The 24,249-nt window shown below is 65.3% G+C and overlaps 1 protein-coding gene across 1 annotated transcript; it reads right to left on the bottom strand.

Moving 5' to 3' along the window:
• Positions 1 to 90: 90 nt before the first annotated feature.
• Positions 91 to 21,680, bottom strand: ULK1 (unc-51 like autophagy activating kinase 1). Its single transcript, XM_032396374.1, has 28 exons — positions 21,533 to 21,680; positions 20,903 to 20,995; positions 20,778 to 20,819; positions 12,706 to 12,738; positions 12,370 to 12,406; positions 11,502 to 11,675; positions 11,344 to 11,417; positions 11,017 to 11,118; positions 9,972 to 10,030; positions 9,801 to 9,883; positions 9,352 to 9,402; positions 9,123 to 9,211; positions 8,262 to 8,415; positions 7,384 to 7,444; positions 7,195 to 7,284; positions 6,600 to 6,722; positions 5,889 to 6,037; positions 5,678 to 5,764; positions 5,115 to 5,383; positions 4,456 to 4,646; positions 4,050 to 4,159; positions 3,828 to 3,971; positions 3,264 to 3,457; positions 3,005 to 3,177; positions 2,803 to 2,921; positions 2,440 to 2,597; positions 1,643 to 1,778; positions 91 to 1,557 (listed from the first exon to the last, which is right to left on the bottom strand). The coding sequence occupies exons 1-28, from the start codon at positions 21,641 to 21,643 to the stop codon at positions 1,502 to 1,504; spliced, it is 3,162 nt and encodes a 1,053-aa protein (XP_032252265.1). The 5' UTR covers positions 21,644 to 21,680; the 3' UTR covers positions 91 to 1,501.
• Between the last annotated feature and the right edge of the window lie 2,569 nt (positions 21,681 to 24,249).

Here is a 24,249-nt window from a genome sequence, read left to right as displayed (position 1 = left end):
GGTCTGGGGGGCACGCGCAGGCCGCTGCAGGTCCCCGGACGCAGCGCGTGACGTTAGAGATGCTGACAAACCAGCGTCAGCTACGCCCACTCAATTCCAAAGGTTTATTTCCTTCGATGGTATTACACGATGTAACGCAAATGGGGGGGATCACACAAAACTCCTGTAAAGTAGACCAAGGGTCGGGCGCGGACTCGTGGAGGACAAGACCGGCGGGCAGCACACACGCTGGAGGCAGGCACGTGGTGGCCCGCTGCACGAGCCCCCTCCCGTGGCACCGGCCTCCCGGTGGCCCGGGTCCCAGCCGACCGTAAAGCAATAAATATGCACAGGTTCCGTGCAGCAAGGAACCAAGTCACTGGCGGACGAGGCAACGACTCACAGGGCTGCTACGAAATCCAAGCACAGGGGCAGTATTTCAAGTATTGCAAAGAAAGAAACACAAAGATGTCCACGTCTTGATGTTAAGACCTTAACCCCTCGCCCAGGGCGCCTGGACTCAGGCGGGCTTCCTCTGCCCTCTCCCCGCCAGTCTCCCCCCAGAGCAGCCAGGACCCAGCCTGCGGTGGGGGGGGAGGGGGAACACACGACTTTGGCATCAAACCCACCGTGAAAGCTGGATAGGAGGCTCTGCAGGAGCCGCCCCCTCGCCCACCCACCGCCGCCAGGTGGGAGGGGGGCGGGGGGAGGGCTGCCCTCACAGGCACCCCTGCCTCCACCCACATCCACACAACGCTGAGGACCCACCCGGCCCTGCCCCACCCTTCCTAAACAAACATCCTGAACTCCTACAAATTTTCTTTTGTTAAAAAAAAAGAGCTGCAGAAAAATAAGACACGTTTCAGGAGTAAAGTGTAATAGACTTCAACGTCTGTTCTGGGTTCAGAAAGCTTGGTGCTTCGTACTGTCCGTCCCTAAAAGAACATTTAAATAAGATGGCTGTGTCTCCCCGGGGGGTCCCGGGCAGTGGGCCCAGCGCACGCGCGAGCCCGCGGTTCCTACGCGCGCGTCTGTACGGAGGTCTGCGCACGCGCCTCCGAGCGCGGCAGGGGACTGCGCCTGCGTAAAGTGCTCCGTGATTCACAAAGCTGGGTGGGTGGTCTCGGGGAAGCAGGGGGGCCAGGAGGCCACACCGTTTCCCGGGCAGAGCGGCTCTCGGGGCCTCCTCCTGTCCTCAGCACGGCGGCCGGCATCAGGGCTGCCCCGGGGTCTGGCTGGGGTTGGGGACCGGCCGCAGGTGCCCAGCCGCCTTTCAAGGAGGCCGGGAGCTCAGCCCATCGGTGAGGCAGGGGGACTGGCCGGATTCGGGTTGTGTGGAGCCCTCCCAGCGCCCCGAAGCTCAGGCCTGCAGCTCGGGAGCCCCGCCCCCTCCCTGGCACCAGCAAGCCGCACCAAGGCTACAGCCTGTCCCTTCGAGCCTGGCCAGCTGGCCGCCCCCAGCCTGGGGGATCGGCAGAGGAGATCCAGCCCCCTGGGCACAGTGAGCCAGGCACCCCACAGCTCAGGCACAGATGCCGGTCAGCAACGCCGAGAGCCTCCGCTCGATGCACAGCTTGCCTGCAACGAGGAACGGCACCGTGAGCAGGACCCTGCCACCCGCCTCTCCCTTGAGCCGTCCCCTGGCTGGCCCGGCGGCACTCACACTTGGCAATGTTCTCCACGTCCGCCTGGTCGGTGAGGATGTGCTGCAAGCCCTCCATCAGCAGCAGAGCCTTGTGGTAGCGCTGGACACAGTCCTCCCGGCGGTGGAACATCTCGTCCAAGGCGGCCGACTGCACCTGCTCGAGGGAGGCCAGGGGCTGAGCCCAGCTGCCCCAAAGCCCACACCAGGCACAGGGAGCCGGGGGGCCGGGGGGCCGGCCGTCGCGGCACACACATCGGGGGTGTGGCACGCGGGAACACTGCCGGGGGCCTCAACAGGGACTCGTGCGGCCTTGGGCAGCCAGCCGGCTGACACCGCCCCAGGGGGACCAGCGCCCCCGGGCAGACAACAGTCACCATTGGGCAGGAGGAGACAAGCTTTCCCCCAGACCTTTGTGCAGACTGCACATTTATGCTACACAAACGAACGTTCTCAAAAACAGCCACCACCTCAGAGCCAATGCTTCTTAGGCACAAAGACCCCAAAGCCACGGAAGCGGAAAGCCGGGGCCCCCTGCGGCCCCACCGCCCGCGAGCTGCATGCTTCCGGTGGGGCCGCCTGCGCCGGCCTGTCCTGGAGAACACTCGCCCACTACAAGGCTTGAGAACCAGGCCTCCTGCCTGGACCCAGCAGCCAGACCGGCGTCCAGCACCGGGCTGGGCCTGCGGAGCCCGGGGGTCAGCGCTGGCCGCCGGGCAGCATGAAATCACACCCCCGCCCGCAGTCCAGCAAGCCGTGGACGTCAACGGCCCCCCACAGCCCCCACCACCGCCGGGCCACACACCACGCGGGCCTACCGTCTGCACTGCGTGGCTGAAGATGAGCTTCTCGGCAGTGACGCTCTGGATGCGGTCCAGGAGCCGCTGCTTGTCCAGGAAGAAGCGCTGCAGCCGCAGGCTCAGGCCTTGGCAGGACACCACGCTCGCCTTATACAGCTCGTTCAACTTCCGCACCACTGCGGGCGGGGGCCGGGGACGAGGGCAGCCTCCGTCAGCGCAGGCCCCCCGCCCCCCGGGGCTGCCGGCCACCCTCACGTCGCCGGGAGCTGGGCCGGCCCTGCTCCAGGCAACCCCTGGGAAGGGCCTTCCTCAGCCCCCTCCCACCCCCGCCTGTCCACGCTCTCCGGCCTCCGTCCCTGCCCCCGGGGGCGCGGCACTCACCCTGCTTCACGGTGGACGACAGACACAGCTTGCCGGCCCGGATCTGGTCGATGGCGGTCTGCAGGCCCGAGGAGAGCAGCTCGGCCACCTTCAGGTAGAGCACCAACTGCTCCGCGAAGCTGGGGGGCGGCGGACGCGTGAGGCGGCGCGGAGGCCCCGGGCCCCAGGCCGCCTCCCCCCTCGGCCCCGCGGGCCCGCGCACCCCCACTCCCGGCTCAGCAGGCTGATCTGGTCGGCCACCACGCTCTCCTGCAGCTGGTACTCGGGCCCCCCGGCCGTGTCGCTGGCGCTGCCCCTCAGGGCCGCGATCTCCAGGACGTGCTGGACGAAGACGAGCGTGAAGCGTAGGCTATGCAGGATCTCCGTGTGCTCTTGCTGCGGAGACACGGGCGGCTGAGGCGGCGGCCGTGCCCCCGCCCGCCCCGCCCCAGGACCTGCCGCCCATGGCCGGGGGCCCTCACCTCCATCAGCGTCTCCTCAGGGAGGTCAGGGGCCTCGAAGGTCACAGCCCCCTCTAGGTTGGCGGTGACGGGGTCGGCGAAGCTGCAGCAGTGTCCGGGGGCCGGGACCTCCGGGGCAGCCTCACTACAGGCCCCGGGGGCCAGGTGACGGGCAGAGGGGGAGTTGGCCGAGCCAAGGGAGCTCGAGGAGCCCACTGCAGGCAGAGGCCGGGGGCAGCCGATTCAGGACGCGCCCCTCTCAACTCCCGGACGCAAACCCCTTCCCGCCAGGTCTGGATGCCTCGGTCTACACTCCTCCCCTGCCACCCACCGCGGACGCCCTGCCCCCCTGCCGGGGGGGCCTCCAGTCCAGAGGTGGGAGCCGTGGGCGCGTCTGAGCCCCGAGCCTGGGACCCCGACCCGACGAGGACAGCCTGCCCAGGGCGGCTGCAGACGCGGTTGCTGTGAGCACTATCCACGCCCCACGTGTAAGAACGAGGCCACCTCACACCCCCTGACCCGTCCAGACCCATCTGCAGCGCCGTTTACACCCTGCGGCCTGGAGGAGCACCGTGCAGTCCTCACCTGACAACATCCTGGCACGGGGACCCTGGGGCGGCGTGGTCCCGCTGGGGGGTGAGCCCACGGTGAACACCACGGGAGACGGGCTGCTGGCCCCCCCAGCACGGGCTCCCGGGTGCAGGTTCCCTCCGAGGCCAGCAGAGGGCGCTGCAAGAGCGGGACGAGGGGCTCAGGGCCTGGTGGTCGGCGCCCGCCCCCCACCCCGCTGGGAGCCCGCCGGCCCACCGATCTCCATAGGCTTCTCCTGCAGACTGTCCGTGCTCCCCGAGTCAGGGGCCTGGGTCCCAAACGCAGCCTTGAGGAGCAGATCAGTGAGGCGGCCGGTACTGAGGGACCTGCAGGGTGAGGAGCCGTGAGGAGCCAGCCCGGGGCCCCCGCCCCGCATCGCCCAGCCCGCCGGCCCTAACTCACCGCACGCCAGGCACACACGGGGCCTCGCGTAGGCTGGCCGTCTCCTGCCCACCCTGGCCGCAGGCAGTGTTCCCCGTCACCACACAGGCCAAGTGAGCCCAGCAAGGGTCACACAGGGAGGAGGCGCAGACGGGGCCCCTACCCACACGAGGTCTACTCCCGGCTTCTCCTCCCAGACAGCGAGCCAGCAAGCGTGTCGGGAGAGTCCCTTCCCACACACCTGCCGAAGGGGCTCTTGTCCTCAGTGGGCCGCAGGCCGGGGCCCAGCTGCTGCCCCTGGAAGGGTCCTGCCTCGGAGAGGTCCGGCAGCGTCCGGTTCCGGGGTGGTGTCATGACCACACCCTGCCGGGCCAGGAGGGTCAGCAAGTTCTGGGAGCTGGGGGTCTTGGGGAAGTCGAAGGCAGGCATGGCCTAGGAGGAGCAGGTGGGGTGCTCAGACAGGCCACCACGAGCGCGCTAACAGCCCGATGCTGGCACCTGCGCGGCCCCAGGCTTCCGTCACCCGGTCTCCACAGCAAAGGCACGAGGCCTTGTTTGCTGCAGGAAAGCAGTACGGCCCCGCACATGCCCCACCCCCAGGCACACGTGTGCCCTCGGAAACGCCGCCTGTCTCGCTAACGGGTCTGGTCCCGCTTCGCCAGCAAGGACGCCACGGCAAGGACTGAGCTAAGTGTCTTGCCCGGAGAGGTGCTGGAGCCCATGGGGCACCTTCTGCATTTCTGGGGCCCGAAGCGTGTCGCACGGGAATCCTGCCAGGAGGGTGGCCGACAGCCTGGGCAGGTGGATGGGAAGGGGTCCTCGGTACAGAGCCACACTCTGCAGGCTTTTCCCAGGACTGGTCACTTCCTCCCTGCCCCCCCAGCTCTGTGGCCCCGTTACCTTGGTGGGGGAGCCCAGGATGGGGGGCAGGGGGTTGCGCTGCAGGAAGTCAGGCAGCTTGGGCGAGCCTCGCAGGGGCCGGCAGGACTGCAGCCCGTGGGCTGGCTGCGGGGGGCTGGACTGCGGGTGGCCGAATGCCGCCCCCAGGGGGTCCGTGGGGGGCTTGGGCAACTTAGGGCGGACGACGTGCAGGTCGGACAGGTTGGGAGCACTGTGCAGGCGATAGCCCAGCCCAGCGGCATGCGGGGAGTGCTCGGGCGCAGACGAGCCTGGAGCAGGACAGGACAAGGCCTGGTCACTACCCCACCAGCAGCAAGAGGAGCATGTGTGTGAGGCCCCCGAGTCTGGGCTCCTCCCCCCACCCCGGCTGCTCGGCGGCGCGCCTGAGCAATGGGCGCAGGTCATACCGCACGGCGGGCGCGGACACTGAGGCCCAAGTGCCGCTCCACAGCCCAAGGCCTGAGCTGTGAACAGCGCCCCAGGACCCGACCCTCCCTTCCCCATACGAGTGACCGTCGTGAGCAGGAAGCTAGCCCCTGCCCCTGGCCCACGCCCGCACCTACCCACACGAGGGGATCTGCCACCCCGCATCTCGGCTCCTTGGGGGGAGGGTGCCCCGCTCCAGCCCTGCCGTTCAGGGAGGATTCCAACTTGAGGAGAGAGGAGTCACCAGGGTCACGCCCCGACAGAGCCAAGTCCCCTCCCCCACCAGCCCAGCCCGGGGAAATGCCCAGTCCCTCGTCAGAAGCTCCCACCAGAGGCCTTCAGGTTCACCTTGTGGAGACGGTGTGTAGGGCCGGCCCCCACCCAGGGAGAGCTTCCTGGCCAGGGCAGCTCCATGCTCAGCGTGGGATGGGGGTGACGGACTGGCCCGGGCAAAGCCCAGGGGGCTGGTGCTGCCCGACCTGCGGATGGCGGAGGACCTGGGGACAGGAGCAGGCACGAGGAGATGAGGGTCACGGCCACACCAGACGGCTCGTCCCTATCCATTCAAATAACGGGTCTCACTTGGGAGCCTCCAGGAAGATTGGAGCACTCACCCTCCTGCCTAGAGTGATAACTAGGAAATGAAGACCCCAGTGTTCCCCCTGGGCATCCTCAGGCCTGAGGTCACAGTCCCTGCCGGGACAACCACTAGTCCACAGGATCTTCTATAAATTTCGAGAAAAAAAGGAAGGCTTCTCCTCCTGCTGTGTTTGTTGAAGTTCATCAAAAATCAACACTGGGTTTTGCAAATTCATGATACTTTACTAACATCTACCACAGAGCCGTCCTAATAAACCTAAAACCTCCGCACATGCGTGAGCAGGGGCGGTGAGACTTACACAGTGCACAGCCTGCACAACTGTGCATGTGGGACAACCCTGTATGACTCCAAGGAGGCTGCAGGGGGGTTCTCACTACAGCTCTCCAGGGCATGCCCTTTGCCCCCAGGGGGACCCCTACATTCACGGGGGACCAGAGGTGAGGGGTGACCGTGCTCACCGTGTGGTCTGGCACTGGGTGGGCGACTGCAGGTTCTGCTCAATGCGCTGGTAGTTGTGCACCTGCGTGGGGACCGGGATGGGGACGGACACGCCGCACCTGCTGCTGGAGGGGCCGGCCCGGCTGCAATGGGAGGAGAGGTGGGGGGGGGGGTGGTCAATGGAAACAGAGCACTGAGCTGAGCCCCAGCCCCAGACACAGTGCAGCAGAGACCCCCGAGACCGCCTGCTCCCTCAGCTCTGCACAGGCCACTGCCACCGTGCAGGCAGCCGGGACTGTTCACGCCCGCCCCATGCACCCCGGGCCACAGGGACATGTGGTAGAAGGCCAGGCTGGGGCCACTCCCCCGCTTGGCTCTGGGAACCCGAGCCCACCTGGCCCCGCAGCTCCCGCCCACCCCACCCCCTGGGTCTACATCCCTCCCGCCACAGCCCCCCCTCCTGGGCCACCCACGAGAAGCCCGGTGTCCTGCAAGGCCTGAACCAGGACAGGACCTGCGAACACAGTACTGCCTGCAAAGCCCAACCTGGGGCTGGGGGCCCTAACCCTAGCTTGGAGCCCTGCACGGCCCTGTCCCACCCCAGCCCCTGCTCACCCTGAGGGGCTGGGAGAGCTGCTGCAGGGTGGGGAAGGAGATGGGGTCCGGCCACGGCTCTCCAGGCCAGCGGAAGCCACCAGTGAGCTCCTGGTAGGGACAGATAACACAGACAAGGCAAAGGGACAACCGGCAAGGACCAGCATTTCCCTCTCCCCAAACCAGGAGCGGGCAGGGCAGGGGGCTCACCCGCTACACATCAGACTGTCCGGGGGGGGCTTGGCACCGGCTGCCTCGGCCACCAGGTCACCTGTGGACGAGAGATGAGTGAGGCTCGGCCTGGGTACCTCTCACATCAGGACAAGCGTCCACTCCACGCTCCTAGGCCACCTCACCCACCATGGCTCCCTGATGGCCCCACACTCAATTCCAGACAGTGGGGGGAGGCTCCAGGCAGGGAGGGGAGAAGGCAGCGCTCCCAAGTCCCCACTTCTGTCCCCCAACCTGACCGGACCTCAGGGCTCTGAAGGAGACCCTGGGTGTGCTCTCCATACCCCAGCCTTCAGCCACCTCCAGGCCAGGCGCCCAGGGCTCCCAGTCTGGGCCTGACCTCTGCTCTGGGACCCTGGGTCCCACACCTGCCCCATCAACCTCTCTCACGGCCCTGTCTCCCGCTCACTGCCCTCCTGCCCCTGCCCTGGAGGTCCAGGGCCACTCCAACTCAGCCCTGAGTCCCAGGAGTCATGGGATGGCCACAGGCAGCGAAAGGAACTATCAAAGCCCAGGGTCACGAGAGGAACTTTAGACCCCAGGACGGAGTTTTGGGTGGTGCTGGGCCTGTCCCTGAGGCCTGAGAAGCAGTGCTCAACAAACACGAAGCTGGCAGCAACTCCCTCCCTGGTAGCAGACGCTCCGGAGGGCGCAGAGGGCAGGGCCCAAGCACAGGGACTCAGTCCACAGACCAGCCACAGGTAACGGGGACGACGTGGCTTTGACTCCATAGGCAAACTGACCTGGTACGGAAGCTGCCAGAAGCACCCTGAGCGCACACAGGTAGAGAATTTCGCAAGCACGCACACACACACACACACCCAGAGCTCACACCCGAAGCAACCCCGAGCCCTGACCTGGAAACTGGGCCGGGACCATGACGAAGTCATCCGTGTCGCAGGATGAGTCCTTGCTGCCGCCGCCGGAGCCCCGGGAGCCCTGCAGGAAGCCGGCAGCGTCGGCCGGGGAAGTCAGCGTCCTCTGGAGCTGCTGCTGCATCTCTCCCAGGGACTGGGGGTCAGAGGGGAGGCCACTGAGACTCGGCCCGGGGCCTGGGGGAAACCGGGCCGCTGGGTGCTGCCAAAGGGCTCAGCATGCCCTCCTCCCCATCAGCTTCTGCGTGGTCTGCCGCCCGCCAGGCCCGGGCTGGGCCCCACAGCGAGTCACCAGACGCAGCCACCCAGCTCCCACCGGGCTCCTGGGGAGACTTCCCCGCATCTCCATCACTCCCGCAAAGGCCTGAAAGGGGGGCCGCTCTGCGCTCAGGACATAAGGCATCCAACGTCTGCCCTCGGCGTGGGCAACAGCGGTCCTCTCTACCACGGGCCCTGGCGCCCCAGCTGTGTGTGCACCCCCAGCAGGCCTCGCCCAGCCCGTGCCGAGGGGCTGGGGACACGAGCTGGGGGGCGGGCTCCAGGATGCAGGGCCGCCCCGCTGCCCTGCCCACACATGCACAGCACACACGGACCCGCACCGAGCAGGTCGGCCTCTGGGATACGAGGGCTGGGGTGGGGGGCTACGAGGGCTTTTGCCAACTCGTCAGGCTCCAACGTTTCACGGTCCGGACGTGTCTGTCCGCAGCTGGTGGGGCGGCCACGAGCAGGAGAGCACCCCACGTTCCTGGGGTTGACAGTGAGGGACAGCCCTCCGCATGACATCCACGCAGTGCCAAGCCCCGGGGGGAGCAGCCCAGGGCCCGGCCCCCAGCGGAGACTCACCGGAGGGGAGGCCAAGTGCGAGGTAGAGCTGCTGCTGGAGCTGCTGCCGGACCCCGAGCTCGGGTACGAGGGCACAGGCACGGGGGGGGCTGGTGGGGGGCACAAGTCAGCACGCGGGAGACCCCTCCACCCCCCCAGCCGGGCCAGCCCAGCAGCAGCAGGGGTGGCACCTGCGCCCCCCTTGAGCCCCACCGTGGCCATGGGGCCCCAGGAGCCTCAGGGGACTCACACTTCTTCACAGTGGCGCTGGCATCGAGGAAAGGGTGCCGGAAGAACTCGTCTGCGGGAGGAAGGACGGCAGAGGCCTGAGCAGAGCCCTGACCCCAGGGCTCCCTGGGGGAAAGACGGCGTCCCGCCCCCCCAACTGCCGCTGGGGCCTGAGCTCCAGCAGGCCTTGGCGCCCGCCCCGGCCGGCACCACGCCAGGCGTGCAGGGAGACGGCCCCAGCTGGGGGCTCCTCTCCTCCCCTGGCTGAGGCCCCCCCACCCCGCCTCATGGGTTTTCCCAGCGGCGGCACTTCCCATTGCAAAACCGGGGTTTCCACAGCCTGGGCTGCTGGGAAAGTGCTGTGGGCACCTGGGAGCTGAGACCGGGGGGCATGCGGCCAGGAGGCAGCACCCCGACCCGGTGGGCCGTCAGGAGTGGGCACGCGCTGCGGGCTCGCCGGGGGCCGCTCACCGAAGTCCATGCGGTCCTTGTGGTTCCGCTGCAGCAGGGCCAGCAGCAGCTGTCTCAGCGGGGCCGACGTCTCCCTGGGGATGCTGGGCGGGCCAGAGACAACGTGACCCGCCGCCCGCCCGCCCACCCGGGGCAGCGGGGCGCGGGGGCGGGCAGGACCCGGGCACTTACGTGGGTACCAGTGTCTTGTTCCTCTCATAGAAGAGGCGAAGGTCCTGGGGGCTGCTGGCCTGGTGGGGGACGGCAGCGTGAGCGCCCCTCAGAGCCTCCAAGCCCCGTACGAGGCCCCCCAGCCACGCCGGCAGGCCAGAGCCCTCGGCCAAGCACCACAGGCCCTCCACGCTCCCAGGGATGCCCCCTGCCCCCGTCCAGGCTGTAGACCACGGGCACCACACAAGGGCAGCCTGTCGGGCCAGAAGCCAGGCGGCCAGGGCCCCCTGCCCCCCAGGGCACACCAGTCAGGGTGGTCTCGGGTGTCCGGTGTGACTGGATATTTGCTTCTTGAAATAAAACAAGAGTCCATGCACCCCCCCCAGCAGAGGACCCCAGCATGAGCTCTCCCCTCGCAGTGGGCACCGCACCCCCTGGGGAGCACCTGGTGGGCACGTGTGTGGTCAGCCATCCGCGCTCACCGCACACCGCCACGTTCCAGGCACTGTTCCCGGCACCAACGAGGAGCCAAGAGCAAGAGGGCGCCCCACCTTCCCGGGGTTGACAGTGAGGGACAGCCCTCCGCATGCTCATGCAGGGAGGAAACGGCAGACAGGGAGGGGGGCAGGGAGCTAGGGGCCAGCCAAGAAGCCAGGGAGCCAGCTGGCAACAGCGGGCGCTGCGTGGTCAAGCCAGGAAGTCCTGACGGGGTGTGCAGCCCAGCACGGGAGGCTGAGCCCCCAGCCCTCCGGAATCCCACTGCTGAGCAGGCCGCTGCTTTTCACAGGGGTGCTCCCCGGGGCCTGACACCAACTCAGTGCCTCACGCCAGCGGGGCACGGGCAGGAGGGAGGGCACAGGCTGGGTTCAGACATGCACGTGGGCACACACGGACGCACTCCGGAGCTCGCCGACTCCAGCCTGGCCTGCAGCAGGACGGGCCCCACGTGACCGCGTGGTGGGGAGCCACGAGACCACCTGCCTCTCGCGAGCGGAGGCCGCGCTGGGACCCAGAGCCGTGTCAGGTGCAGGGTGCGGGGCGGCGGCCCACCCTGACCGGGGCTCACCTGGAAGGGCGCCCTCCCCGTCAAGCACTGGTACACGATGGTGCCGATGCTCCACAGGTCGGCCTTGCCGTCGTAATGCTGGGACATGATGACCTCGGGGGCCTGCGGGGACCCCGCCTACGAGTCAGCACTGTGGCTGCAACGGACAGGGGCGGCGACCGAGCTCCGGCGCCCACACCAGCCAAGCGGGACGGACCGGAGCCCCCTGCCGCCCGACTGCCACGGCGTGGTCGAGAACAGCGCGGCCTCGCAGGCTGCAGCCGACGTGCGGCGGGGAGCCCACGACTCGCGCCTCCCACGGGCACGCGGCTGGGGCGGCCCACCTACCATGTACATGGGGGAGCCGCAGAGCGTGGCCGCCATCATGTTGCTCTGCAGGTACCGAGCGAAACCGAAGTCGGCTGCAGGTGAGGAGGGCGCGTGAGGGGGGCGGCCTGGCTCCCGGGCCTCCCCGCACGCCTTCCCCCTGCCGGCCCCGGCCTCACCGATCTTGACGCGGATGTTGTTAGGGTTGGCGCGGCGCCCCCCGGGGTTGGACAGCAGGATGTTCTGGGGCTTCAGGTCACGGTGGATGATGCCCTTGCTGTGCAGCAGGTGCATGGCGCCCGCGATCTGCTGCAGGAAGAGCCGGATGGTGTCCTCGCTCAGCGTCCGCATGGCTGCAGGGACAGGCGCCCGGGGTGAGGGGCCGCAAGCCCTTCGGGGGACTCCGTACTCCACTGTTGCCGCACTGCGCCCCCCGGCCCCGCCCCCTCGCTCACACCACGGCGCATGCCTGGCCCACCGCGAGCCCATCTGCTGCCGGCTGCCCGGCTCCTGGGGTCTTCGTGGCACTGAGCCACCCGCCGCCACGTACCGCTGCCCTGTCACACCCCCTCTCTCCGGTCCCATTACTTCTCCGGAGCCGCCTCCACCCACCACTGCAGGTGAGCCCCAGGGCCCGCCCTCCTGAGTGAAGGGATGGACAAACGGATGCCGGGGCAGCGACCAGGAGAGTGCCTGCCCCCCCACCTGTGGCAGGGTCCTGGGGAGGCCCACCCCTCCGTGGTCAGCCAGGCCTTGCTGGGGGCCCAGGGTGCTCAGGACAGCCCAGCACCCTGCAGGGCAGCCGGCCAGGTGCTTCGGGTCCCCTGCAGGACCAGGCGGCCATCAGAAGGCACCACATCCCCACAAAGCACTTAGGGCCCTGCTCACAAGGGGCCTTCCAGACCCATCTGTCCTGAGAGGATGTTCCACCTTCCACAGCAAGTGCTGGGGGTACGGGAAGACCCTCCACCTCCGTCAGGCTGCCTTGCAGGCTGGGTCAGGGTGAGACTGGGCATGCAGCCCCCTGGCCAAGGGGTGTCCACTCACTATGCAGGTAGTCAGCTAGGTCCCCGCCGTTACAGTACTGCAAAAGACCATTGGCACAACCTGGTCAGCGGCCCTTCCTGGACTGCCCCACCACCCCACACCTGCTCCCTTGCTCCCAGCCTCCTTCCTGGGGCAGGTGTCCCCTGCAATCCGTAGTTGAAGAGGTCAGTGGGGGGTCTGATCACCTCAGGCACCTGCCACGGCCACGAGGGCTCCCGATGGGGTGGCCCTATGCCCACGGACATGCAACCAACCTCTAACCCCCAGGTGACAAGGAACCGGGAGCCAGGAGTGTCCGCCCTCCCTGTCCTCCCAGCCGGGGCTGCAGGAACTCACCTCCATGACCAGATAAACAGAATTGGCCATCTCCTGCAGGACACAGAAACAGCAATGAGAGGTGGAGAGAAGCACCCCCCGCCCCCAGCAGTGCTCCAGGAAGCCTCTCTCGGCCTCAGTGTGACCCACGAACTCGGCACCCATGCCCTCGACACACCTCCTGGGCTGCGAGCGAGGCCAGGGAGCATGGACAGCGGCCGGCTGGCTGGGCCCAGGGCCTGCTGTGCCAGCGCTTGGCCGGTTGGGGAGTGGCCAGAAGACGAGGACCTGGGCTGTGATTTGTTTTTGAGGTCCTCTGCACTGGGCTTGATTGACAAGAGCGGCAGCCAATCAGAGCACTCTTATTTGCCAAGTCTGGGGAAGAGGCTGAGGTCCCGGGAGGGGTGTCTGGGGTGGACATGAACCCTGCCTCCAAGGGGCAACCTTCAACTGCCCAGGTCCCAGTCAAAATCAGGGTCAGCCCAGTCCTGAAGTTTCAACAGGGCTCAGCTTCACGTTCTACCCACCCAGTGGGGGACCCAGGTCCCCAGGAAGGACATAGTCGAAGTATGAAACCCTTGACCCACAAATCTGAGAACCACCCCCGATGCCAGGATCAAAGATGCCAACAGGATTACAGAGGGCAGCGCCAGCCAGGCCAACTTCCGGCGCAGCTCCCAGCAACCCATGGCCTCACAGTGGTGCTGGGTCCGCCCCCAGGAGACTGAGGAGCTCAAGGCCCAGGCCGGTGCACGGACAGCCCCAGCGCCCACCCCAGCGGCCAGCACCCCCACGGGCCCACGCCTCCTGTGGGCTGCGTCTGCCGCCAGGAGTGCCGCTGAGATCCCCAAGTGGTAACCAAGTCATCGGAGGCCCCAGAAGCCAAGTGAGCCAGGCGGGCGGGGTCTCTGAGAACCCCTGCTGTCCCGCAGACAGTCGGCCCGGCTCTTCCCCGCACCGTGGCTCTGCCGGCCAGCCCCCAGACCTGTTGCACCCACGCAGCACCAGGCCCCGGGAGCCACGGCAGGAGCCCTTTCTCTGCTCCACACAAAACCCCAACCTCTCACTCCCCGCCGTGCAAGGAGGCAAGTCTGCGAACCGGCCCCAAAGCTCTCCAAGCATGGTGGGGGGATCCTAGGGAGGGGGCAGGGAAGTGACTCCAAGAGGGACATCTCTCAACAGCCTTTGGGGGAAGTCTCTGGAGGCCCATCCACAAAGGCCCGACCTCCAGCAGTGGACTCAGGTCCCAGGGATGCCCCGACCCCCACCTAGCAGGACAAAGGTCCCCTGGTCAGCCACCCTGTCGCCGGATCGGGGCCTGGGCACAGACCCACACTCAATACGAGGGCGTGGAGCAGGGGCACAAGCTCCTGCCCGGGGGGGGGGTGGGGAACACCCCATGTTTAAATGTCAGCACCCCCCCCAGAGCTCCACCAACAGAGGGTGTGAGTCCAGGACAAAGACAACCTGGGCAGCAGGAATGGCAGGGTGCACTCTCAGGGCCGGGGCAGGCAGACCTGCTCCAGCATGCCCCCACCCTGCGTTCCAGGCCTGTCACTGGGAGGGGGCGGGCCCGCCCCACTGGTCCCTCCAGGCCAGCTGCAGGGCAGAGATAACACAGGGGCAACTCCAGGAGAGTCCCAGGTCACAGGCCTGGGCCAGAGGGGCAGGACGCAGAGAGTGTGCCACGGAGGGAGGGAGGGGCTGCCGGAGGGGAGTGGGAGGCTGGCAGGCAGAGGACCCAGGAGAGGGCAAAGGGCGGGCGGGAGGTGAGGACCTAGGAGGGGCAGCACTCGGCCCTCTGTGCTGGGCGCGCCCCACAATTACTCCTCACCAGTCAGCTCCGGGGAGCACTATGAGCATTCTGGTCTCAAGTGGCCCAGAGAAGCTAAGTCCCTTGCCCTGGGCCACACAGCAGAGGGGCAGAGCTGGGAGTCAGGCCCAGGAACGTCCAGAAGAGCCCCAAACTCACCCCGCTGAGCCAGGACAGGCAGGGACAGAGTGACAGACAATATAGAGACAGAGTGTCCCCAGGGAGTGACCCACCAGGACTGGCAGAGATGCCAGGGCTGCGTGGGAGCAGTGAGAGCAGACCCCTGGCCTGCCTCCCTCTCCCCCAAATCTGGGAGTGCCCCAGACCCCACAACTGCCTCCCCTGAAAAGAAGGCCCCCACAGCAGAAGTGACGAGAGTCCCCTTTGTACTCGAGCCCGCAGGACCCCCAAGAGGGCCTAGGCCCTGCTCCCACCCCTGCCCCCACACTTGAGCCACAGCAGGCTTCCAAAGGGGATGGTGGATGCCCTCCCTCCAAAGACCCCACCCCACAGGCCCTAGAGGCCCCTGGCTCCTACCCACCCCTGCGCATCCCCCAGCCCCACTGGCCCACTGTTCCTAGTGCTCCCCAGGGCCTCCCTCCTCCCCACAGAAGGTCACAACTTATCGCCTCCCCAAAGGCCTCCTGTCCTGAGAACACCCTGAAGCCTCCCCGAGGCTTGTGGATCCTCAGTGGACAGTCCATTAGCAGCGGGCCAGAGGGCCACCAGGGCCATGGGGACCTAGCCTCCTCCTCCCCACTCTGATCTGTCCCTCCGCCTGTGGCCTAGGATCAGCCTCACCCCCAGCAGGCCCTCCCAGGCGTGGAACACAAGAGGGCCAGCAGAGAAAGAACACAGCAGGGCTGGGGCCAAGGGTGGGGAGCCAAGCCGACCTCCCATGGGGCATTCAGGCTTGGGGTGACCCAGGGAAGCCAGACTGGGGTCTCCCACGACCCCGAGCCAGAGGACAGCTTCAGACCAGCCCCTTCCTGCTGGCCTCTCTCCCCCCACCTGTGACACCCTAACTCCACTAGCGGGCACAGGCTGGGCCGGTTCCCAGGCGAGGTCAGGAAGCATGCCCAGGCCTGGGAAGCAGAAGCCAGCTCGAGTGTGTCCTCAGCCTGCCCCTGTGCCAGCAGCGAGCCAGGTCCTAAGAGAGCCCAGCAGCACGGCTGCCAGCCCTGACAGGGACCAGGAGAAGGCCCGGGCAGCACGTCTCCCCGCCCTGAGGGGGGCACCTTTCCAGACAGGCTCCGTGCCCAGGCCCCTCCCAGGGCCTGCTGCCCCATCCACCTGGGGCCACGCCGTCCATCACTGCTGGGTAGCCCCCATCCCTCCCAGGGAAGCCAGCTCTCTGGCCCCCCCCGGGGGGGAGAGTGGTCAGCACTCCCTCGGTGGCCACGGCTGACCTGCCCCTGCCCAGCTCACTGCCCACCCACAACCCCACTGGGCCTCCGGTCCCACTCCTACTGGCCTCCACACAGCTACGCTTGGTTTGCACTGGCTCCCTTGGGAGTGAGCGGAGACCACGTAGGCTCCAGGCACCGAGCCCCCTCCCTGGGGTCGGTCTAGATTCAGTCTACACACTTGAAATGACCAGGATCGCTTCCCTCCTGGGGGAGGCAGATAGGAACTGGCGACCTACTCTCATCCTCAGGTGGCAGGTTCTCAGAAGCTCATTATAACGTTAAGACAGAAACGTAAACGTGGCCAAAGCACGGGCCCTCCAGACCCCGTGACCTAGGGGGAACGCACCAGGGCTGTCCTCACAGCCCCACGGCCAGCTACCTACACGCCGCAGTGCCCTGCTGCCCTAGGGACATGGCGGGTCCCGTCCGTGTCACAGCCCACCCCAGGGGAGGAAACAGGACACAGTCACACGGGGGCAAGGGAGGGGCAAGGGAGGGGCAGAGCTGGGCGGGAACCCTCAGTCCAGACCACCCCACCGTGCAGCCCCCAAGAAAGGGGGTGATGAATCCCAGCCTGAGCACCTGACATGCACAACAAGGCAAAGCCTTACAAGGAGATGAAAAGGAGCCCTCTCCATCCCCTGGCAGGGTGCCCACAGGCCCTGGGGACAGGGCTGGCCCGAGCGTCACGGCCAGGTGTGCTGGGCAGCCTGGTACGGGCATCCAGGCACGTAGGAGGCCGCCCCGCCGTGGGGCGCTAAGGTGCTTTGCCTAATAGGATCCTGCTCCCTGCGCCGGCCGGGCCTGGTAGGCAGGCGGGCTCTGACCTAGTTAACCCCTCGGACACTGGCCCTCTTGGCTCGGGAAGGTGGCAAAAGCTCCAGTGGGGGCCAGAACACAGCCACCCAGAGGAGCAGGGCCACTCCCCGCCTCAGGCTGGGCTCTTCCAGCCAGCTCCCAGAAGGGAAGGGTGCCCGGCCCACCCTCCTTCCTCGGGCAGCGTCCTGCAGCTGCCGGCAGGCTGGCCTGCCCTCTGCGGCACCCTCCTGCCCGCACACTCGGCCGGCCCGACTTGGGACACAAGGGGAGACTCTCAGGGCAGGGGAGGCGTGAGCCGGTACGATCCCTCGGAAAACAGAAACCACGTGCTCCTCCCAGAGACGCACCAAGCCCCGGTCGCCACACCCCGGTGACACGGCAGACGTGACCCACACAGATGCCCGCAGCAGCTCCGTTCTAGGGCACTGACCAAGACGGCTGACGACGGGACACCACATGGCCACAGAGCCCCCACACCCCCAAGGCCGTACCGAGAGCACACAGACAGGCAGCCGAGCTGGGGGGGTCCAGGGCTCGGAGGTGGGTGGACCGGGAGAGAGACGTCCCCACAAAAGGCAGCGCAACGGACCCCACCCGCACGGAGAAACTCGGGGGCTGAGCTCCTGGGGCCAGCCACGTTGGAGTTCTTTCCTCATCTAAGTGCTTAACGAAGCATTTCATGATCTGCGTCTCCCACTGCCCAGTATACGTTATACTTCAAAATTCTAAGTCAAAAAAATTTTTTAAGTTAAAAAAGATAGATGAAACAACAGTAACGTAACTTTGCGGGCATTTCCAGAACCACCTGGACCGTCAGGCCTACTCATTGGCCCCCAACTTGGAACCTGGTCCCGAGGGGCTGCCACCCAGCCCGCATCCTGCCCACCTTCCCCCCAGGCCCAAGGCCCCTCTCAGCAAGGAAAGGCAAGGCGGAGGACTGGCACTGCCCAGAAAGGCCCTTGAGTAAGTCAGCAGGAGGTGGGCTGGCTCCGTCTGCGGCCGGGTCGGCCGTGAGTGAGTCACGTCCAGCTGTGGGAACAGCCGGCCTTGGGAGGGGGAGGGTCACTGTCGGCGAGGACTGTGAGCATCAGCCCCCCTCCCGGGCCGTGCCGGGCACAGTCCTAATCCTGATTCCTGCAATGGCCACCCTCCCTGGGCAAGGGCATGTCCAGAGACCACCTCCCACACAGAAGGCCACAAGCTCCAGCTGCCTCTCCACGGGTCGGGGGGGGCCCTCCTCAGGGCAGAGTACAACACACCCCCAGCATCCACATCACCTGATAAACACCCCTATTCCGTAAGGTCACACAACCACAATAGAAAAGTAAACAATCTCAGAGGAACTATTTGCAACCCATCACGAAAGAGCTTCCCTTAATATGTAAAGAGCTCCTACAAATCAATAGTATTTACACAGCAGCTGTTCTACAGCAGACGCAGTTCTCAGCACAACCACCCTATCACACAGGTGTACCGTCACTGTCTCCCACTTTACAAGTGACACTGAGGAGCTTGCCCAAGGTCAGTCACTCGAGTAAGTGAACGGAGCACCTGGGCTCAGAGAAAGACAGTATGGTTCAGGACCCATGCCACTAACCATGGTGCCATCCAGCCTCAGTAAAAAAAGACCAATAGGAATCATGCCAAAGGCAGGTGGCATTCCTAATACTCACACACTGAGACGCTGAGCCTCACTCACAGTAAGTGAGAAACACTGAGATGTCATTTTCCCCCAAGATCAAAGTCCGATAACCGACCTCCTGGAAAGGATGTGGGGAGACTGGCCCTTCCGTACGCAGCCCTGCTGCAAGTCCAGTCCAGCCTTTGGGGACCACAATTTGGCAACTGTCCCAAACTAGAAGCACACGTCCCTCTTACCCAGGGATTCCTAGGAGTCTACACACCTGGCCAAAACTGAGTGCCAGGACAGTCACTACCATACTGCTGCCATGTCACAACCCCAGAAAAACCCACGTCCCGTCAGTGGGGGACTGGCGAGGTCAGCTATGGAATGTGGGGCAATGGAACCCAATACAACCGCAAACAACGCCCATCGCCACGTTGTAAGAACAGCTAACAAGCACACAGGGCTCACCATGGCTGTTTCTAGTCAACAATTGCAGGGTCTCTACCACAGGAAGAGACGGAAGCACAGACACCTTAAGACACCTGTCCAGGAACACACAGCTGGTTTAGGGCTAGAGGAGTTTAGAGCCAGGATTGGAACTAGGTCATCTAGCTTCAGAGTCTGGGCTCTGAAGCACTCTGCTCAGGGTTGGGAACCTTGCCGGGAGAGGGGTGGGATGTCTCCCACATAGAGGGAGACAGAGATCCCTCCCCAAGATACAGGCTCAAGTGAAAAAGGCACTGACTGCGCAGAAGTGGATGGTGTGGTGGCAAAGCCGTACGTAAGAACGTGTTCCTGCCCCTGGAGAGATCCAGAAACCACCAATGTCAGCGTGGGGGCCAGCAGGGAGAGAGAGGGCTTACCTTTTCCCAGGTCCCCTTTTATAATCATTTTTTTAGCCCAATTATGTATTACCTAGTTTGTTTTTTTTTAAGATTTTATTTATTTGACAGAGAGAGAGAGACAGCGAGAGAGGGAACACAAGCAGGGGGAGTGGGAGAGGGAGAAGCAGGCTTCCCGCCAAGCAGGGAGCCCCATGCAGAGCTTGATCCCAGCACCCTGGGATCATGACCTGAGCCGAAGGCAGACACCCAACGACTGAGCCACCCAAGCGCCCCCTGTATTACCTAGCTTTAAAAGCCATTTTTCCAGGGTCCTGTGTGTCTCAGAGGAGTCTAAGGACTCGGGGGCCACTGCACACCCCGGGGGTGAGGGCGCAGAGCCCCAGCGCAGGCCGGGGCCTCAGAGGGGAGAGACCACGGCCTCCACGCACTTCCTCCGAGCGGGGGAAGCCGAATCGCTGCCGACACCACAGGAAGCAGCACCGCTCACGGCCAGGTGTGCGGCCCAGCCAGGATGGGGCGGGAGGGAGAGCTAGGTTCCAAGAGGGGAGGACAGGGCAAGGGGGGCAGGCGCTCTCCTGGCCCCGGGACACTGCGTCTCGGTAGCCCAGTGCCCAGCTTCCAGGTACTCGCCGGCACACTGGACCCGTGCCCTCCCATGTCACCTCACGTCATGCCACAGCCCCCGAGGCGACGGCCTGGCTCTCAAGGGGGAGGGAGGAGGCCACTCAAACACAGACAGCCGGGTTGGGAACTTCCCCTCAGCCAGGGGCTGGTCCCGTGGCCTCAGTAAACAGGTTTCAAAACCATTAGTCAGCACTCTGGCCTGCAGATCCGCCTCGGGTTCCCAGTCCCCAAACTGGCTCTCCAGGGTCCCGGACCCTCACCGAAGCCAGGCCCCACCTGCGGCCCCAGGGGCGGTGAGGGGACCCGGCGGGGGCCTCCTGAGCCGGCTGGGCCTGAGGTGGCCCGCCTCCCCGTGCCGGCGGGGCCAGAGGCACGACTGCCAGCTAGAAGGAAATCTCCGCGGGCCCCTCCCCTCCCCCAGCCTGACGCAGGGAGGGACTGGCCAATGCCAGGCCGTTGGAGCAATGTCAACAAACAAGCCGCCGGCCCAGACAGGTGGGCCAGGCCGGCAGCACCGTCCTGCCCTGGGCCTGCACTAGGGACAGGACCCACGGTCGGGCCCACTGGGTCAGACAGCCCCGAGACCCCGCCGCAGCTAGCTAGACCTCCGTCAGTCCAGGAACGCGACCCGACCCACGGTGCCCTGCTGGTGCCGGCGGCAGGCAGCTGGGGCCGGCGGGACTCTCCCCACACATCCAGAGGAAGCCGGCGAGAGAGAAGTCTCCAGGGTCCTGCTCAGGCCTTGCGGTTGGGCAGGCCAGACAGCCATCTATACCCAGGGGTGCCCAGCGCCGTCTCCCAACACGAGATCCTGGCCTAGAACCTTCCACTACCGACCAGGGTCTCAGCACCTGGCTGGCCTGGGACCCAGGCTCGTGGGGTCTGAGGCTGTGCACTGGCCAGCCTGGGAGAGTAACGCACCCCCTCCCCACCGCCAATGCAGCCCCGAGCCTTACCTGAAAGTCATACAAAGCCACGATGTTTTCATGTTTCAATTCCTAGGACAGAAACCCAAGTTTCTTAGGATCAAGGCTAGCTCACCCACCACCCTCTCCCCCTACCACTTCCAAAGCCCGCTGACCTTGAGGATCTTGATTTCCTTCCCCAGCAGTGTCTGGGACTTGGCGAGATTTTTCTTGTTAATGCACTTGACTGCGACCTCCAGGTCGTGCTTCTGAAAACCAAGCATGAATGTTCCTCAGAGGCCTGGAACCCAGGAATCCATACAGGGCCACCCCAGGCCAGGTAAGCACCTGGGGAGGGATTCTGGTGCCAGCGGCAAGGCCCCAGGTGTGGCGTGGAAAAGACGGGGTGTCCGCGGATGTGAGGGTGAGAGACCCCGGGATGTGGGGATGGGGAGGAAAGGCCCATGTGGGGGGTGGGCATGAAAACCCCCGGGGGTGTGTGGTGGGGATGGGGGGCCTGGTGCGGGGAGGGGATGCGGGTGGGGGTCGCCGGTGTGGGGCCGGGTTGAAGGGCCCGGGGTGTGGGGTGGGAATGGGGGGATGGGGGTCCCGGGTGTGAGGCAGGGATGGGGGGGTCCCCGGGTGTGGGGCGGGGACGCGGGGATGGGGGTCCCGGGTGTGAGGCAGGGATGGGGGGTCCCCGGGTGTGGGGCGGGGATGGGGGATGGGGGCGCCCCGGGCGTGCGGCGGGGAGGAGGGGGTGCCCCCTCGCTGGGGCTCGGTCCGGGCCCGCCGGCGCCCCTCACCTCCCGGTGGCGCCCCTTGAAGACCACGGCGAAGGCGCCGTGCCCGATCAGGTCCTTGCGCGAGAACTCGAACTTGCCCACGGCCTCCAGGCCGCCGCGGCCGGGCTCCATGGCGCGGGCGGGCGGCTCAGGCGGCGGCTCGGGCCGGGGGTGGCGGGCGGGGGGCGCGCCCCATCGGGCAGGCCGGGCCCGCCTCCAGCCCCGCGGGCCGCTCGGGGCGCCCTGGCAGCCCGGGCTGCTGATCCGGATCCCTCCCCGGCTGCGACTGCGGCTGGGGTTCGCACTCCGGCTCGGACTCCGACTGGGAAACAAAAGAGCCGCGGCCGCCGGGCCCCAGAGCCAGAGACGCCGGCGCAGGCGCAGTGAGCGCCGGGGGGGCGGGGCTGGGGGCGGGGCCTGGCGGGGCGGCCGCGCTCTGTGGGCGGAGGGGCGGGGCGGGGCCTGCGGGGGCGGGGCCATGGCGGGGTGGGGCGGGGCCAGCACTCGACTCGCCCCTGGGGTAGGCCGGGCTGGGGGGTGCGGGGAGGGGAGGGGAGGGGAGGGAAGAGGGGGGAAGGGGAGGACCCCCCTCTGCGACCGTGCCCGCGTCCCCTGTCCGCTGCCTCGTCTCTACACAGGCGCATTAATACTCGGACGTGGCCTGTGTACCCCAGGGCTAAGGACCGCATAGAATAAATCGGGCTGCTTTAGAGCTGTTGCATTTTATTTATTTATTATTGTTATTATTATTATTATTATTATTTTAGTAGGCTCCACACCCCAGGGCGGAGCCCAACTGCGGGGCTTGATCTCAGGACCCTGAGATCACCACCTGAGCAGAAATCCAGAGTCGGAGGCTTAACCGACTGAGCCCCCCAGGCACCCGAGGTGATGCATTTTAAATTGTGTTCAACGGTAACAAATTGTCTGCCACACTGAACCAAAACATAGGAAATCAGAGGGAAAGTTTCCATAAGTCCTTTCACTGGGATGATACACAGCAGATTCTTAGACACAGTGTTAAATAGACATGTGCTCAGGTGCAAAGTACTCTGAAGTTTAGAATCAAGAGGCAAAACAGTGAACTGGGCTCCTACTTGTCATTTTAGAAAGTCACTGGAGGGGGTGTGTATACGGCCATACACGCGTAGGCACACGGGTATAATACACGTATGTATACGTCATACACCATGGAACGGCTAACCCAGCCTTGCCATATGCCATGTGTCCCTAGAGTAACTCGTCCATCCTCCATGACCCCATGAGATACTTGCTATTTTACTGCCATTTGACAGATGAGAGAATTGAGGCCCAGAGAAATGTACCTGAAGTCACCGGGCAAGCAAGGCAGAGCCAGATTCTCACGCAAGAGACTGTTAACAGTGGCTGCTTGGGGAAGAGTCGGTGCTTTTCACTGTCTCCCTTGAGTACTGGCATGAATTATTCTTATCATGCTCGAGTCCTGCTTTTGTAAATACAGAGTATGAACAATCCTCCTCCCGGCCGCCAGCCTGCAGTAATAGCCCGGGATGGTTGCACCAGCCGGCCCACGGGTCCAACGGGCAGGCTCTCGGGTCAGGGCCCTCCCTGCTGCCTTCACAGAGCCGCCTGGCGGCTAATCTTCCTGCTGCTCTGGGAGGCACCCCACCCAGGATCTTCCGGAAGCCCCTTCACCTGCCCCTGGGCCCTTCTCCAGGCCCCAGCACGTGCGTGCAGGCTCCTGACCCTGGACTGAGGCCAGAGGCCACCAGAGCTGGAAGGGACAAAGGGTCTCCTGGCCGAGCACCTTGCTTTTCAGGGGAGAGGTCCCCCAGTTTGAGGTCAGCCCACAGCACTCCTAGGGTCACTTTCCATTCCCTCAGTTGTCCAACACCAACTATGTTCGCCCAGGTCCTTGGAGCTGCCACAGCACAGAGTCCCTGTCTTCAGGAGTGGTTGGGGGTAGGGAGACAAGAGGGGCAGTGATTGCACAAAAGCTCATGAAGTTGCAACTGAGGGAAGTGTGAAGAGCAGGCCGGGTGGGGGGGACAAGGGGGTGCAAGGTTGCTGGATGGAGCTGGTGCCTGGGGGCAGGAGTCCAGCCCACCCTGGGAAGGAGATCTTCAACCTCAACTCAAGGAAGGACGGTGAAGTTAGGAGAGGGTGGGTAGAGGTGAGATTTGCATTTGGAAGAGCTTACTGGGCCCCCAGGGGAGGAGAGCCCTCCCCAACCCCGCCAGGGAGGCTGAGAGCACCCAGTTCCCGCCCGGTGGGCCCTGTGGGTCACCGCCAGGCTCCTGCCCTCCTCTGTCATGGTCAACGCTTATATCCTCCTTATTCACATCTGCAAATCTGTGTACTCACTAAATTGTTCTATAACCTCCCAGTCAGTCCTCAGGGTGATTCCCTGGGCGCACAGTCCCAGCTGAGGGCCGGAGGGCCGCCTGACCCTCTGCCCTGTTGCAGCTTACTACTCTAAGTGACCTTCTGAGCCCTTTAGTGCCACACGGTTTGCATTTTTGTGCTCTTTGGTGGTGATTTCGCTGTTGAAAACGGCCGCCTGAGGGTCGTGGTGAAGAGCTGTCCCGCGTTCCTGAGCCCAAGGAGGCAGCGATGTGCCTCCGGGAGAAAATGCATCAGAGGGGCTCCGCCCCTCTAAGTTGGATGTTGTTGAATCAACAGCATGTACTAAATAAGGTGTCTTTAAACAGAAACACACATAAAACAGATTACGTATTGAACGGTTGACAAAGACGTTG

This window comes from Phoca vitulina, unplaced genomic scaffold, assembly GCF_004348235.1.
Source record: "Phoca vitulina isolate PV1807 unplaced genomic scaffold, GSC_HSeal_1.0 scaffold91, whole genome shotgun sequence".
NCBI classification, from domain to species: domain Eukaryota; kingdom Metazoa; phylum Chordata; class Mammalia; order Carnivora; family Phocidae; genus Phoca; species Phoca vitulina.
This window is presented reverse-complemented; position numbering and strand designations above follow the sequence as displayed.

Bases quoted from the DNA above. Each gene is read 5' to 3' on its own strand.
- ULK1 (XM_032396374.1), bottom strand. From the start codon at position 21,643: ATGGAGCCCGGCCGCGGCGGCCTGGAGGCCGTGGGCAAGTTCGAGTTC. The intron at 12,407-12,705 runs GTGAGTTCCTGC...GGTCTTTTGCAG, and splicing joins CTGTTTATCTGGTCATGGAG to TACTGTAACGGCGGGGACCT. The intron at 3,178-3,263 runs GTGAGGGCCCCC...GTGTCTCCGCAG, and splicing joins CTGAGGAGACGCTGATGGAG to CAAGAGCACACGGAGATCCT.